At 41.6% G+C, this 17,316-nt stretch overlaps 1 protein-coding gene across 1 annotated transcript in view; it reads left to right on the top strand.

Moving 5' to 3' along the window:
* The window catches only part of PPIL4 (peptidylprolyl isomerase like 4), a 78,544-nt gene that overhangs the window by 30,310 nt on the left and 30,918 nt on the right, over window positions 1–17,316 (top strand). Inside the window, exons 8-9 of the mRNA XM_037819232.1 lie at window positions 1,110–1,234; window positions 11,440–11,506. Coding sequence (XP_037675160.1) covers window positions 1,110–1,234; window positions 11,440–11,506 — 192 coding nt within the window. The remainder of the gene's footprint in view (window positions 1–1,109; window positions 1,235–11,439; window positions 11,507–17,316) is intronic.

The raw sequence follows: 17,316 nt of genomic DNA, 5'->3' as shown, positions 1-17,316 counted from the left end.
GCCATCTTGGATCCTTCAGGTTTTTTTTACGTATTTATCCAAGAGGAACCACTTTACATGGTGATCTTAGCAGATGTCTTCTCTTGAGTTTCTGATTATATGTATAAAGTATAGTCTGTGTAAACAAATATTGCCCATGGGAAATACAGTTTTCCCACAATGAGATCAATACCATCAGTGGTTCTTCAGCAGCAAGGGTGTGCTCTGCGTAGTGCTGTGGTTGACTGTGAAATTAACTTCAGTTTGGCTGAAGTGGAAGATGATACTGGGGAGAGATAAAAAAACTAGAAACAAGAGGAATTGTCGCAGTTCTGTCTTCGACAGTAGTATGGAAAAAGTTGGGCTTTACAGGCTGCATAAAACTACATTCAGTAGTTTTCAGAAGTTCAAAAACAAGCAAAACTAAACAATATGTTGCTTAGGGATATGTACCTATATGTTAAAACTAAAGATATGCAAGGGGGTGCCAGAAAGGGAAACAAAAAAGCTGGGTATTAGTTATCTCTGGTGAGAGGAGCAGAGGGATAAGGGAATCAGGGAATATATTAGTTCTTAAGCTAGATGGTGACTTCATAGGTGGTTGTCTTTTTATGCTTCTCAACTCAGATGTATTTTACTCAAATTCTTCTTTTCCTGTTTAAAATAAATCAAATACTTAAAAAAAAAAAAAAAGAAAGGAAAGGAAAGAAACATTGAGGATAAAATTGGGACTCTGAAGCCAGATAAACCTTGGTTAAAAATTCCAGTGCTCCTGCTTATTTCTGTGTGGCCTTTGGCAAGTTATTTATTTAATCTTTTTGTATTTCACTATAGTCATCTTTAAAATGGAATTGTAGAGTTGTTGAAGAATTAACAGTAATGTATATAAAATGCTAAGCACAGTGTTCACAAAAAGTAGGTGTCAAATAGCTATTATTATTGTCATTACTAACAGGAATAGATTTGCTTTGAATTTTGAAATCTTAATCATATTTCTTTTCTTTATCTTTCAGTTTATAATGTAAATTTAGATATTTTGGGAAGATCAGCATTATGGAATTGGATAGCATATCTAGAATGGAAACTAAATAAAGGAATTAATTGATTTATGTTCTTTGTTTGTGATTTAGGTGGGAGACCTACCTGATGCAGATATTAAACCTCCAGAAAATGTTCTGTTTGTTTGTAAATTGAATCCAGTGACCACAGATGAGGATCTGGAGATAATATTTTCAAGATTTGGGCCAATAAGAAGGTAATCCCTAGAATTAGAAAGGTTTAGAAAAACTAGATAGTAATTATCGATTTTCTGACAACTATTTTTAAATAATTCAATTTTATTGAGGTATATTCACATACTGTGCAGTCATACAAAGTGTACAATCAATTGTAACAACATATTTTTGATCAGCCTGTGAACTCTAGGTGAATTTTTACAGGTGAGTCTTTGGATGGGAGGAAAAATCTGTGTGTGTTCACGTACACACACCACACACACATACACATACGTAATTGAATGATTCTCTTCCATCACAAAGATTTTCACTCTAAAACAGGAAATGAATGGAACAATTTAAGTCTAGTTCTATAGTATTCTCCACAACCTTCTTTAGTATTTAAAATATCTCATTCAACTTCTCCCTGTAATTATCAGCAATCAGTGTCAAAATTATTGTGACTCTACATTTTCCAGAATTTTTCTTTAGGCTAATTTTCTCTGCATTATTCATGTAAAAGTCTATGAAGCTGAGTAGAGGATAAAACCTGGGACTGTATAGCTTAAGGAAACCTGGAGTGGACAATGATGGTAGTTAATTGTACAAATTTAAGAAAGTTTTTACGTGCTCAAGAAAAATGTATGTCACTATTACAAGGTGTTAAAAATGGGAAGTTATGTGGAAAAAACAGCACAAACTATGGTCTATAGTTAACACTGTAAAATTCTTTCATTAATTGTAACAAAGGCAATATACTAAAGCTAAATGTAAATAAGAGGAGGATATAAGGGAGAGGTATAGGATTTTTTTTCTTTCCTTTTTTTTTTCCTTCTTTCTTTTTGGACGAAATGGGAATGTTCTCATATAGATTGTGGTGGTGAATGCATGAACTGTGATTATACCAGGATTATACCCCAAAAATAAACAGAAAACTAGAAGTGCTGGAGGAGATGTGGAGAAAGGGGTATACCTGTTCACTGTTGGTGGGTAAGTGGAATTGTGCAGCCCCTCTGGAGGACAGTGTGGCAATTCCTCAGGAAGCTGAGTGTGGAGTTGCCATGTTATTTGGCAATCCTGTTACTAGGTATATGCCCAGGAAACTGAAAGCAGGGACACGAATAGACATTTGCACACTGGTGTTTATGGCAGCATTATTCATGATTGCCAATGGGTGGAGGTGGCCCAAGTGTACATCGACCAATGAATGGAAGGGATGAATGGAAGTGTGGTGTATACATATGATGGAATATTGTGTGGCTACAGAAAGGAAAATGACGTTGTGAGGCATGCAACGAGGTGAATGAATCTTGAGGACATTATGTTGCACGAAATAAGCCAGAAACAAAAGGACAAGTATTGTATGGTCTGTAATATTGTCTGTATATTAAAACTTCAACATCTGTGTACGACCAAAGGAAGAGATGTTTAAAAAAAAAAAAGTCTATGAAGCTGGGGTAAGGAGAATAGGGAATTACTGCTTAATGAGTGAGATTTTCTGTTTGAGGTGATGAAAAATTTTGGGTAATGGATGTTGGTAATGATAGCACAATATTGTGAATGTAACTAACATCACTGAAATTGTACACCTAAAGGTGGTTAAAATGGGAAATTCTGAGTTGTACATATGTTGCTACACTAAGAATTTTTAAAAATATTTTATAGACACACACAGAGATGATAAGATGGGGCAGCAAAGAAATGGTTTTTATCATTGGGAAGTTAGGGGAGGTAGGGAACAAAATCATAAAAATCTAGGAAGATTTTGTTTTCTAAAAAAAGGCTATGAAGCTAGTATATCAGTGAGAAAGGGGACTATTTTGTAATGGATTAAAAAGTATGGTTTTGTATTTAGAATTTCATATGTTTTAAAATGAGTCTTGGACACCTGGCAAGATGGCGGACTGGTGAGCTGTATGTTTTAGTTACTCCTCCAGGAAAGTAGGTAGAAAGCCAGGAACTGCGTGGACTGGACACCACAGAACAATCTGACTTTGGGCATACTTCATACAACACTCATGAAAACGTGGAACTGCTGAGATCAGCGAAATCTGTAAGTTTTTGTGGCCAGGGGACCCGCACCCCTCCCTGCCAGGCTCAGTCCCGTGGGAGGAGGGGCTGTCATCTCCGGGAAGGAGAAGGGAGAACTGCAGTGGCAGCCCTTATCGGAAACTCATTCTGCTGATCCAAACTCCAACCATAGATAGACTGAGACCAGACACCAGAGAATCTGAGAGTAGCCAGCCCAGCAGAGAGGAGACAGGCATAGAAAAAAACAACACGAAAAACTCCAAAATAAAAGCAGAGGATTTTTGGAGTTCTGGTGAACATAGAAAGGGGAAGGGCAGAGCTCAGGCCCTCAGGCTCATATGCAAATCCCGAAGAAAAGCTGATCTCTCTGCCCTGTGGACCTTTCCTTAATGGCCCTAATTGCTTTGTCTCTTAGCATTTCAATAACCCATTAGATCTCTGAGGAGGGCCTTTTTTTTTAAATCCTTTTTTCTTTTTCTAAAACAATTACTCTAAGAAGCCCAATAAAGAAAGCTTCAAAGACTTGTAATTTCGGCAGGTCAAGACAAGAGCAGAACTAAGAGAGCTCTGAGACAAAAGGCAATAATCCAGTGGCTGAGAAAATTCACTAAACACCACAACTTCCCAAGAAAAGGCGGGTATCTGCTCACAGCCATCATCCTGGTGGACAGGAAACACTCCTGCCCATCGCCAGCCCCATAGCCCAGAGCTGCCCTAGACAACCCAGTGTGACGGAAGCGCTTCAAATAACAGGCACACACCATAAAACTGGGTGTGGACATTAGCCTTCCCTGCAACCTCAGCTGATTGTCCCAGAGTTGGGAAGGTGGAGCAGTGTGAATTAACAAAGCCCCATTCAGCCATCATTTGAGCAGACTGGGAGCCTCCCTACACAGCCCAGCAGCCCAGAACTGCCCTGGGGGGACGGCACTCACCTGTGACATAGCACAGTCATCCCTCAACAGAGGACCCGGGGTGCACAGCCTGGAAGAGGGGCCCACTTGCAAGTCTCAGGAGCCATACGCCAATACCAAGGACTTGTGGGTCGGTGGCAGAGACAAACTGTGGCAGGACTGAACTGAAGGATTAGACTATTGCAGCAGCTTTAAAACTCTAGGATCACCAGGGAGATTTGATTATTAGAGCCACCCCCCTCCCTGACTGCCCAGAAACACGCCCCATAAACAGGGCAGGCAACACCAACTACACACGCAAGCTTGGTACACCAATTGGACCCCACAAGACTCACTCCCCCACTCACCAAAAAGGCTAAGCAGGGGAGAACTGGCTTGTGGAGAACACGTGGCTCGTGGACGCCACCTGCTGGTTAGTTAGAGAAAGTGTACTCCACGAAGCTGTAGATCTGATAAATTAGAGATACGGACTTCAATTGGTCTACAAATCCTAAAAGAACCCTATCAAGTTCAGCAAATGCCAAGAGGCCAAAAACAACAGAAAATTCTAAAGCATATGAAAAAACCAGACGATATGGATAACCCAAGCCCAAGCACCCAAATCAAAAGATCAGAAGAGACACAGCACCTAGAGCAGCTACTCAAAGAACTAAAGATGAACAATGAGACCATAGTACGGGATACAAAGGAGATCAAGAAGACCCTAGAAGAGCATAAAGAAGACATTGCAAGACTAAATAAAAAAATGGATGATCTTATGGAAGTTAAAGAAACTGTTAACCAAATTAAAAAGATTCCGGACACTCATAGTACAAGACTAGAGGAAGTTGAACAACGAATCAGTGACCTGGAAGATGACAGAATGGAAAATGAAAGCATAAAAGAAAGAATGGGGAAAAAAATTGAAAAAATCAAAATGGACTTCCGGGATATGATAGATAATATGAAACGTCCGAATATAAGACTCATTGGTGTTCCAGAAGGGGAAGAAAACGGTAAAGGTCTAGGAAAAGTATTCAAAGAAATTGTTGGGGAAAACTTCCCAAATCTTCTAAACAACATAAATACACAAATCATAAATGCTCAGCGAACTCCAAATAGAATAAATCCAAATAAACCCACTCCGAGACATATTCTGATCACACTGTCAAACACAGAAGAGAAGGAGCAAGTTCTGAAAGCAGCAAGAGAAAAGCAATTTACCACATACAAAGGAAACAGCATAAGGCTAAGTAGTGACTACTCAGCAGCCACCATGGAGGCGAGAAGGCAGTGGCACGATATATTTAAAATTCTGAGTGCGAAAAATTTCCAACCAAGAATACTTTATCCAGCAAAGCTCTCCTTCAAATTTGAGGGAGAGCTTAAATTTTTCACAGACAAACAAATGCTGAGAGAATTTGCTAACAAGAGACCTGCCCTACTGGAGATACTAAAAGGAGCCCTACAGACAGAGAAACAAAGAAAGGACAGAGAGACTTGGAGAAAGGTTCAGTGCTAAAGAGATTCGGTATGGGTACAATAAAGGATATTAATAGAGAGAGGGGAAAAATATGGCAAACATAAACCAAAGGATAAGATGGCTGATTCAAGAAATGCCTTCACGGTTATAACGTTGAATGTAAATGGATTAAACTCCCCAATTAAAAGATATAGATTCGCAGAATGGATCAAAAAAAATGAACCATCAATATGTTGCATACAAGAGACTCATCTTAGACACAGGGACACAAAGAAACTGAAAGTGAAAGGATGGAAAAAAATATTTCATGCAAGCTACAGCCAAAAGAAAGCAGGTGTAGCAATATTAATCTCAGATAAAATAGACTTCAAATGCAGGGATGTTTTGAGAGACAAAGAAGGCCACTACATACTAATAAAAGGGGCAATTCAACAAGAAGAAATAACAATCGTAAATGTCTATGCACCCAATCAAGGTGCCACAAAATACATGAGAGAAACACTGGCAAAACTAAAGGAAGCAATTGATGTTTCCACAATAATTGTGGGAGACTTCAGCACATCACTCTCTCCTGTAGATAGATCAACCAGACAGAAGACCAATAAGGAAATTGAAAACCTAAACAATCTGATAAATGAATTAGATTTAACAGACATATACAGGACATTACACCCCAAATCACCAGGATACACATACTTTTCTAGTGCTCATGGTACTTTCTCCAGAATAGATCATATGCTGGGACATAAAACAAGCCTCAATAAATTTAAAAAGATTGAAATTATTCAAAGCACATTCTCTGACCACAATGGAATACAATTAGAAGTCAATAACCATCAGAGACTTAGAAAATTCACAAATACCTGGAGGTTAAACAACACACTCCTAAACAATCAGTGGGTTAACGAAGAAATAGCAAGAGAAATTGCTAAATATATAGAGACGAATGAAAATGAGAACACAACATACCAAAACCTATGGGATGCAGCAAAAGCAGTGCTGAGGGGGAAATTTATAGCACTAAACGCATATATTAAAAAGGAAGAAAGACCCAAAATCAAAGAACTAATGGATCAACTGAAGAAGCTAGAAAATGAACAGCAAACCAATCCTAAACCAAGTAGAAGAAAAGAAATAACAAGGATTAAAGCAGAAGTAAATGACATAGAGAACAAAAAACAATAGAGAGGATAAATATCACCAAAAGCTTGTTCTTTGAGAAGATCAACAAGATTGACAAGCCCCTAGCTAGACTGACAAAATCAAAAAGAGAGAAGACCCATATAAACAAAATAATGAATGAAAAAGGTGACGTAACTGCAGATCCTGAAGAAATTAAAAAAATTATAAGAGTATACTATGAACAACTGTATGCCAACAAACTGGATAATGTAGAGGAAATGGACAATTTCCTGGAACCTAGACTGACCAGAGAAGAAATAGAAGACCTCAACCAACCCATCACAAGCAAAGAGATCCAATCAGTCATCAAAAATCTTCCCACAAATAAATGCCCAGGGCCAGATGGCTTCACAGGGGAATTCTACCAAACTTTCCAGAAAGAACTAACACCAATCTTACTCAAACTCTTTCAAAACATTGAAGAAAATGGAACACTACCTAACTCATTTTATGAAGCTAACATCAATCTAATACCCAAACCAGGCAAAGATGCTACAAAAAAGGAAAACTACCGGCCAATCTCCCTAATGAATATAGATGCAAAAATCCTCAACAAAATACTTGCAAATCGAATCCAAAGACACATTAAAAAAATCATACACCATGACCAAGTGGGGTTCATTCCAGGCATGCAAGGATGGTTCAACATAAGAAAATCAATCAATGTATTACAACACATTAACAAGTCAAAAGGGAAAAATCAATTGATCATCTCAATAGATGCTGAAAAAGCGTTTGACAAAATCCAACATCCCTTTTTGATAAAAACACTTCAAAAGGTAGGAATTGAAGGAAACTTCCTCAACATGATAAAGAGCATATATGAAAAACCCACAGCCAGCATAGTACTCAATGGTGAGAGACTGAAAGCCTTCCCTCTAAGATCAGGAACAAGACAAGGATGCCCACTGTCACCACTGTTATTCAACATTGTGCTGGAAGTGCTAGCCAGGGCAATCTGGGAAGACAAAGAAATAAAAGGCATCCAAATTGGAAAAGAAGAAGTAAAACTGTCATTGTTTGCAGATGATATGATCTTATATCTAGAAAACCCTGAGAAATCGACGATACAGCTACTAGAGCTAATAATCAAATTTAGCAAAGTAGCGGGATACAAGGTTAATGCACATAAGTCAGTAATGTTTCTATATGCTAGAAATGAACAAACTGAAGAGACACTCAAGAAAAAGATACCATTTTCAGTAGCAACTAAAAAAATCAAGTACCTAGGAATCAACTTAACCAAAGATGTAAAAGACCTATACAAAGAAAACTACATAACTGTACTAAAAGAAATAGAAGGGGACCTTAAAAGATGGAAAAATATTCCATGTTCATGGATAGGAAGACTAAATGTCATTAAGATGTCAATTCTACCCAAACTCATCTACAGATTCAATGCAATCCCAATCAAAATTCCAACAACCTACTTTGCAGACTTGGAAAAGCTAGTTATCAAATTTATTTGGAAAGGGAAGATGCCTCGAATTGCTAAAGACACTCTAAAAAAGAAAAACGAAGTGAGAGGACTTACACTCCCTGTCTTCGAAGCTTATTATAAAGCCACAGTTGCCAAAACAGCATGGTACTGGCAGAAAGATAGACATATAGATCAATGGAATCGAATTGAGAATTCAGAGAGAGACCCTCAGATCTATGGCCGACTGATCTTTGATAAGGCCCCCAAAGTCACTGAACTGAGTCATAATGGTCTTTTCAACAAATGGGGCTGGGAGAGTTGAATATCCATATCCAAAAGAATGAAAGAGGACCCCTACCTCACCCCCTACACAAAAATTAACTGAAAATGGACCAAAGATCTCAATATAAAAGAAAGTACCATAAAACTCCTAGAAGATAATGTAGGAAAACACTTTCAAGACCTTGTATTAGGTGGCCACTTCCTAGACTTTACACCCAAAGCACAAGCAACAAAAGAGAAAATAGATAAATGGGAACTCCTCAAGCTTAGAAGTTTCTGCACCTCAAAGGAATTTCTCAAAAAGGTAAAGAGGCAGCCAACTCAATGGGAAAAAGTTTTTGGAAACCATGTATCTGACAAAAGACTGATACCTTGCATATATAAAGAAATCCTACAACTCAATGACAATAGTACAGACAGCCCAATTATAAAATGGGCAAAAGATATGAAAAGACAGTTCTCTGAAGAGGAAATACAAATGGCCAAGAAACACATGGAAAAAATGTTCAGGTTCACTAGCTATTAGAGAGATGCAAATTAAGACCACAATGAGATACCATCTAACAACGATTAGAATGGCTGCCATTAAACAAACAGGAAACTACAAATGTTGGAGGGGATGTGGAGAAATTGGGACCCTTATTCATTGTTGGTGGGACTGTATAATGGTTCAGCCACTCTGGAAGTCAGTCTGGAAGTTTCTTAGAAAACTAGGTATAGAGTTACCATTTGATCCAGCGATTGCACTTCTCGGTATATACCCGGAAGGTCGGAAAGCAGTGACACGAACAGATATCTGCACGCCAATGTTCATAGCAGCATTATTCACAATTGCCAAGAGATGGAAACAACCCAAATGTCCTTCAACAGATGAGTGGATAAATAAAATGTGGTATATACACACGATGGAATACTACACGGCAGTAAGAAGGAACGACCTCGTGAAACATATGACAACATGGATGAACCTTGAAGACATAATGCTGAGCGAAATAAGCCAGGCACAAAAAGAGAAATATTATATGCTACCACTAATGTGAACTTTGAAAAATGTAAAACAAATGGTTTAGAATGTAGAATGTAGGGGAACTAGCAATAGAGAGCAATTAAGGAAGGGGGAACAATAATCCAAGAAGAACAGATAAGCTATTTAACGTTCTGGGGATGTCCAGGAATGACTATGGTCTGTTAATTTCTGATGGATATAGTAGGAACAAGTTCACAGAAATGTTGCTATATTAGGTAACTTTCTTGGGGTAAAGTAGGAACATGTTGGAAGTTAAGCAGTTATCTTAGGTTAGTTGTCTTTTTCTTACTCCCTTGTTATGGTCTCTTTGAAATGTTCTTTTATTGTATGTTTGTTTTCTTTTTAACTTTTTTTTCATACAGTTGATTTAAAAAAGAAGGGAAAGTTAAAAAAAAAAAAAAGAAAAACAAGGAAAAAAAGATGTAGTGCCCCCTTAAGGAGCCTGTGGAGAATGCAGGGATCTTTGCCTACCCCACCTCGATGGTTGCTAGCATGACCACAGACATAGGGGACTGGTGGTTTGATGGGTTGAGCCCTCTACCATAGGTTTTACCCTTGGGAAGATGGTTGCTGCAAAGGAGAGGCTAGGCCTCCCTATAATTGTGCCTAAGAGCCTCCTCCCGAATGCCTCTTTGTTGCTCAGATGTGGCCCTCTCTCTCTAGCTAAGCCAACTTGAAAGGTGAAATCACTGCCCTCCCCCCTACGTGGGATCAGACACCCAGGGGAGTGAATCTCCCTGGCAACGTGGAATATGACTCCCACGGAGGAATGTAGACCCGGCATCGTGGGACAGAGAACATCTTCTTGACCAGAAGGGGGATGTGAAAGGAAATGAAATAAGCTTCAGTAGCAGAGAGATTCCAAAAGGAGCCGAGAGGTCACTCTGGTGGGCACTCTTACGCACACTTTAGACAACCCTTTTTAGGTTCTAAAGAATTGGGGTAGCTGGTGGTAGATACCTGAAACTATCAAACTACAACCCAGAACCCATGAATCTTGAAGACAGTTGTATAAAAATGTAGCTTATGAGGGGTGACAATGGGATTGGGAAAGCCATAAGGACCACACTCCACTTTGTCTAGTTTATGGATGGATGAGTAGAAAAATAGGGGAAGGAAGCAAACAGACAAAGGTACCCAGTGTTCTTTTTTACTTCAATTGCTCTTTTTCACTGTAATTATTATTCTTGTTATTTTTGTATGTGTGCTAATGAAGGTGTCAGGGATTGATTTAGGTGATGAATGTACAACTATGTAATGGTACTGTGAACAATCGAAAGTGCGATTTGTTTTGTATGACTGCGCGGTATGTGAATATATCTCAATAAAATGAAGATTAAAAAAAAATAAAATAAAAATAAAATGAGTCTTACGATACATTGGGAAAGCCAGGTGCTTTTAATTTCAGCTGCATGCCTTCTCACTTGGTCTTTAAGGGATATTTGTTTTGCGTAATAGCTATACTATAAGGTTAAATTTCAGCTTGGTTTGTATAGAATCCAAAATTTACAAAACATAAATTTTTGTATATGTATGAATGTGGATACGTTTTTCTTCAGTCATCACATATTCCATAATTCATCTACATTTGGTCTAGGAATGCATTACAGACTTCAAAAATTTTTAGCACTAGTTTACTTTTGCCAAAGGAAAATTAAATATTTTAATTTTATTCTTCCTTTTAGTGCCCAGGGAATTTAGGACTGTATATCTAGTTGGGGCACTTAGAGTAGAATCTAGGTAATTTAATTGCTGGACTGGTAAAATGTTTTTTTATAAAAGAATTGTTATTGGGGAAATTTGGGGGAATACAGTTTCATGAGTTAACTTTGCCTTTTAAAAACTGACTATTGTTCATCATTTTTGAAGAAAAGAGAGTGAATACTTTCTTTTTTTTTGAAGTCACTTTTTTGCAAACTTCCTTTCAGTTGTGAAGTTATCCGGGATTGGAAGACAGGAGAATCTCTCTGTTATGCTTTTATTGAATTTGAAAAGGTATGTCATAACATAAATATATTGTTTGATATTTATTTTATCCTTATACAATATTAAAATGTGAAAATTGTAGAATTTCTTACAGCTTCTAATGTTTGAAAATAGTTTGCCCTTTCTTTAGGGACCCAAGAAAGATAACTTTACTTTTATTAAATAGGGGTTCAATTCAGCATCTGTTGATGTTCATAAATGTACCTTTACTTTAGGTTCAGACACAGTCTGCAGGAATGTGTCTTTAGAGCTTTTCAAGTTACAAGTAAAGTCCTTCACATTCTATTAATGATTTTCCGTGTTATGTAGGCAGAGAATGAAGTAAGAGAACTGAGCCATATGTTAAGATCAAGATATTAGTCCAAGCTCCAACCTTGACCAGCTAGTAAATGATATTTGGCAGTTTATTTAACCCTTCTTTCTAAGCCTTACCTTCCTTATAAATAAAACTTGAATATTGGATTAGATGGTACCTTCCAGATAAGTAATAATAATTATGTTGCTCAAATTTAAGCCGGGAATTATGCTTTTTTTTTTACCTGCATTTACTGGATTTCCACTTTACTCATCTTTAAAATGGAATTGCAGAGTTGTTTTAAGAATAAGCAGTAATGTATGTAAAGTGCCTAGCACAGTGTTCACACAAAGTAGATGTGAGAATAGGTACTGTCCTTTTCCTAATAAGCAAACTGAGACACATGGTGGGAATGTGACTTGTTCCAAATCATGCAGCTAGTGACTGTCACTGCTGAGATTTGAACTTAGATATGTCTGACTTTGTTGCATTGCTTTTAGCCATTATGCTATGCTATTTCTTTATGCAGCTTTGGACTGATGTGTGTCTCTTAGCAGCTTCTTCTAAATTATAGTTTATTTGAAAGCATTTATTGAACATCTGTTATATTTCAGGCACCATGGTAAGTCGTGGGGGCACAAGGTGAATAACGCAGGGTTGAGGAAGATAGACAAATAAGAGTGTATACATCTTGACAATGTCAGACATACCAGAAATACAGGGTACATTGGTATCAACAGAAAGGAGATCTCTTCCTTTGGTTGACTATGAAAGCTTTGTAGATTTGACAATGTCACTCCATCTTTGACACCATAGGATATATTATTTCTTTGCTCAAAAATATAATTTCATTTCATTTATAATATATAGACTAATGATTGTCTGTGTTTCTCAGTCTTCTGCAGCCATACTGTTTTTTAGGAATCTGTGGAGAATGCAGGGATATCTTAGGGATATTTTAGGAATCTGTAGTTCAGTTCAATCAGGTGATGATGAAGTCTATGAATTTTTTGTCATGTTTCAGTATTTCAGATGTTGAGTTGGATCCTTTGCAGCTTTTCTCTTCTCTTGAAAACCTGGTCAAGCTGTTATTCTGCTTCATATTTCTGATAGATGGTAGCTCTTTGTAAATCTTCATCAATGAGTGTATGTTTCAGTGAATGTATGTTTTGCATATTAGACAAGTTCTTTATGCTTTGGATAATTTGATCCCCAAATGTCTTCAAACTGAATACTAAAATACATACAGGAAATGTACAAATCATAAGTGAACAGCTTGATAAATTATCACAAAGTTAATACACTGTGAAATATGTTATGGTTAAACCACCACCCAGGTCAAGAAAAAAAAACATTATGGAAAAAAAAATTACCAGCATCCCAGGGACCCTCCTTGTGCCCCTTCCCATCATTTCCCTGTCAGTGTTACTTCTAACATCATAGATTAGCTTTGCCTAATTTTAAACTTAATATCTGCGGGTGACTGAGCTTGTACCTCGGCTTGCCAGGCCTGGGCCAGGGGACCTGATCACCCCCTGGGGAGGGTAGTAGGTACGGGCGTGAGTGCCCTCTGCAGCCCCCCCGAGCCTGGGGAGCGAGGTCAAGGCAGCTCCCTTTTCCTCACCCAAAATGCCACTGGCAGGGGAGGCTTGCCGGAGGAAACCGCCTTTCTCCCAACTGCCCTTTCCCCACTTCCTTATCTTACCCACTCACTCCCTGGTGCCAAGGCCACTCCTGCCACCGCCAGTGCGCATGCACCGTGGCCAGAACTACCCCCGCCCCGCTGCAACGGTTCCGGCGTTCTCTCAGAACCAATCCTAGCCCCTATCCCTTCAATATTGCCATTTAAGGCTGCTTCACCTCCTTTCCAGCCCTGCCCTTCTTACCAGCCTATATAACCTGTAATCACCCCTGAATAAATCTCTTTGGCGCATACTCCTACTGGATGAAGAGTGTCTTGTCCCTATCGCCGCCCTCCTTGCACGCCTCTCGCCGAGGACCCTGGCCACGTCCTCCGCCTCGCCCTCGCCTCCGGGAAAGAGCCCCCGCCGCCGGTACCCCTTGAGCAGCCCCGAGAGCTGAGGGCTCGGCTACCGGCCGCCTCTCCCCCTAGAAGTAGTAACCGCGACCGCAACTGGTGCCCCGTGTGAGGAACGTCTCCACACAACAGTTCAGCAGGTCGATCGCTCGCCCGGACGCCTCTCCAGCTTCCCGTTTCCTCGCCTGCAAGGTAGGGCCGCCTCTCCTTCGCCGCTTCTGGAGCCGTGGGAGGTTCCCTGCTCCGAAGCCGCTCATCCCTTCCCCCACGCTCTCTTCATCCAGTAGGAACTCCTCCCTTCCCCTACGCTCTCTTCGTCCTCTTGTATGCGCACTTCTATGACCCCCGTTCCTCCTAACACTCTCCCTCTTCCCCTACATTACTTTGCTGTAGTTCTTTGTATTTTTATTTCCTCATTTGGTGCCGTGTGCCTCTTTGCAACCGCCCCCCCGACTGCTCTCGTTGCCAAAGGGCACTGCTTTCTGCTCTCGCCGTCTCCTTCGGCCTTGCGGCCACAGCTTATCTCATTCTCTCTGCTCGGTAAACAACTCCTCCTCCTCCTCCCTGCCAGCCGGCCGGCCCGGCTCGGGAGTAACCCCCCCTCCTCCCCCCTCAGCTATGGGTAATCGTATATCTACATGTCAGGCACCTCAAGTTCGTGCTCTAGCGGGTCTCCTAGATACGCATCGCTGCAAAGTGTCTGTCCGGCAGCTGCAGGTGTACTGGGACCTCCTGCTGCCTTTTAACCCATGGCTCACCACTTGCCATCTTTGGGACCCTGTTACTTATGATCGTCTTATTGATCGAGTCACTAATGCCATGGAACATGAGAGCAAGCGCTTCCCTCCCGGCTTGCTCCCCACCTTGATAACCATCCGCTCCTGCCTTCAAGGCTCCCTCCCCCCTAATCGAGGCCTCATTAAATCCAAGGAGGCCCTATCAACCCAGCCAACAGATTCAGATAGCGATACTAATTCAAATCATGACTCAGACACGGAGTCTTTAGTCGAGCAGATTAACAACGCGCTCGAGGTGACTCCCAAAAAGCAAAATAACACTGCGCCACGCCAAGATGGCGAACTTCCTCCTTCTTCTTCCATCGAGGGGAGGAAATGCTCCGGCGATGACATCAGCCCTAAGCTGGGCCGGAAACCACATACGCTTTACCCAGCCCTTTCACAGGGCGGAGCTAGTCCACCATCTTATGCCTTGGGCCCCACCCTTTCACAGGGCGGGGCTGATCCACCATCTTGTGTCTTAGCCACGCCCACCGCGCCGCCATCTTGCGACGCTTGGGGCCTCCCACTTCCGCTTCCCCCTTCGGCGAGCTCCCCCTCGGAGCCGCTACCGGCAGCTGCCGCCGCTCCTTCCACCCCACCGACTAACAACCCCTGGCTGCCTTCTACACCTCAAGGCAACCCTTGGGGCAACACTCCCCCTACACCCACTCCCGCGCCAAGCCCTCTGCAAGCGCGTCCTCCTTTCTCTCGTGCTTTTCGCTGCTTTCCTCTTAACCTTGCCCCCACCCCACAGAAACCGTATGACTGGTATCCCATTGACTCAGATACTATCAAGCAGCTTCGCAGGGCCGTCAAGGAGGACGGGTTAGGTAGCCCATACGCTTCCCAAATACTGCAGGATCTCGGCATGGACTATTGCATCCCCCAAGACTGGGCCTCGCTTGCCCGTTCCATTCTTAACCCCGGTCAGTTTGTTGACTGGCGTGCTCACTTCCAGGCAGAAGCAGCTCAACAAAGTGAGCAAGACGCAGCCCTTGGAGTCTATCATCCCCCCCGAAGCCTATTTGGGCACTGGAGCATTTCTAAATGCGTCTGCTTATATTAATGCACCTGCCACCTTGTGGCCTATCCTTTGGGGAATCGCCTTACAAGCATTTGCCAACTGCTCTGCCTGTCGGCCTAATAAATTCACCAAGCTCTTCCAGGAGCCGAGTAAGCCTTTCGCCACCTTTGTCTCCAGAGTCGAAGAAACCTGCGCTCAAAAGGTAAGTGATCCCCAGGCCCAATATTACATGTGCCCATCCTCAAATCCTGGAAAATCGTACTGTAATTCCCCCAACAAGTACTACTGTGCATACTGGGGGTGTGAAACATTAGCCACTAATTGGAAGCCTCCTGTTCCTAATCATTACCTTACCTTAAAATGGGCCCCTACACGGTGCAAACTCCCTACTGTTAACTGGCTCGGCCAAGAAAGTGAGGGATCCTGCACACATCTTAATCTTACAGTGCAGCTCCCCACTAATCCCTCCTGGTTACTCAGTCAAACTTGAGGCTTCAAAATCTATGAGAAAGGAACCGACCGAGGATCACTTATTGTAATAAAAAAGGAGGCTGTAAGCCAACCATACCAAAATACTGCTTTAAAAACACCCTCTGGCATAAGTCCCAACAAGGTCATTAACCCTCTTTTTCCACAGCCCTCCAGCCGCACCTTAGCTCCGGCTAAACGTACTTCAACTACATCTCAAACACCACCACCCCAGCTTCCTTTGCCCCCTTCTCGTTATTCTTCTCCCCTCCTCAGCCTCATCCAAGCCGCCTTTGCTTCAGTAAACTCCTCCAACCCCAATTTTACCTCATCCTGCTGGCTCTGCCTCTCCACCTCTTCCTCTCTATACGAGCCCGTTGCCTCCAATCTCTCCTTTTCAGAAAGCACAGAAAACAGCCCCTTGGAATGCAATTGGAATACCTCTGCCGTCCCCCTGACCTTCCATTCAGTCTCCTATACGGGAAAGTGCGTCCGCCCTCGCTCCAGTAACTCTCCCGACCTCACTGCCTGTGCCAGCTATTCATCTCCCAGCAGCTCTGCAAAATTTCTCATTCCTCATAACTCCTCCCAATGGCTCTGCTCCTCTACAGGACTTACCCCATGTCTCAGCACGAATGTCATCAATGAATATAAAGAAACTTGCCTCCTAATTGTCCTTATCCCTAGGGTCTTATACCACAGCGAAGAAGACTTCTTCCTCCGTCTGGAAAAAACTGCAGCTCCTGCCCTTCTGCAAAAGCGAGAGCCCATCACCGTCCTTACAATTGCCTCCCTCCTAGGTCTTGCCGGCGCTGGCACCGGAATCGCTGCACTAGCCAGTCAAGGCTCCGCCCTAACTCACCTCAGGGCGGCTGTTGACGAGGACATTCATCACTTACAAAACGCTATTCACCATCTAAAAAATTCTGTCAATTCCCTCTCTGAGGTAGTGCTCCAAAACCGCCGAGGTCTTGACCTTCTCCTCCTCAAAGAAGGAGGCCTCTGCGCCGCCCTAGGAGAAGAGTGCTATGTTTATGCCAATTCCACAGGTCTCGTCGAGGACAGCCTGAAAAAGAGTCCGAGAGGGACTGGAAAAGCGTAAAAGAGATCGTGAAGCCACCAGTTATTGGTCCAGTTTTTTCACTCCCATTCTCCCATACATCCTTCCTTTTCTTGGCCCCTTATTAATAATTATTCTAGCTCTCATCTTAGGAC

This window comes from Choloepus didactylus, chromosome 2, assembly GCF_015220235.1.
Source record: "Choloepus didactylus isolate mChoDid1 chromosome 2, mChoDid1.pri, whole genome shotgun sequence".
Classification (NCBI taxonomy): Eukaryota; Metazoa; Chordata; class Mammalia; order Pilosa; family Megalonychidae; genus Choloepus; species Choloepus didactylus.
The sequence above is the reverse complement of the archived record's forward strand: the minus strand, read 5'-3'. Positions and strand labels throughout refer to the sequence as shown.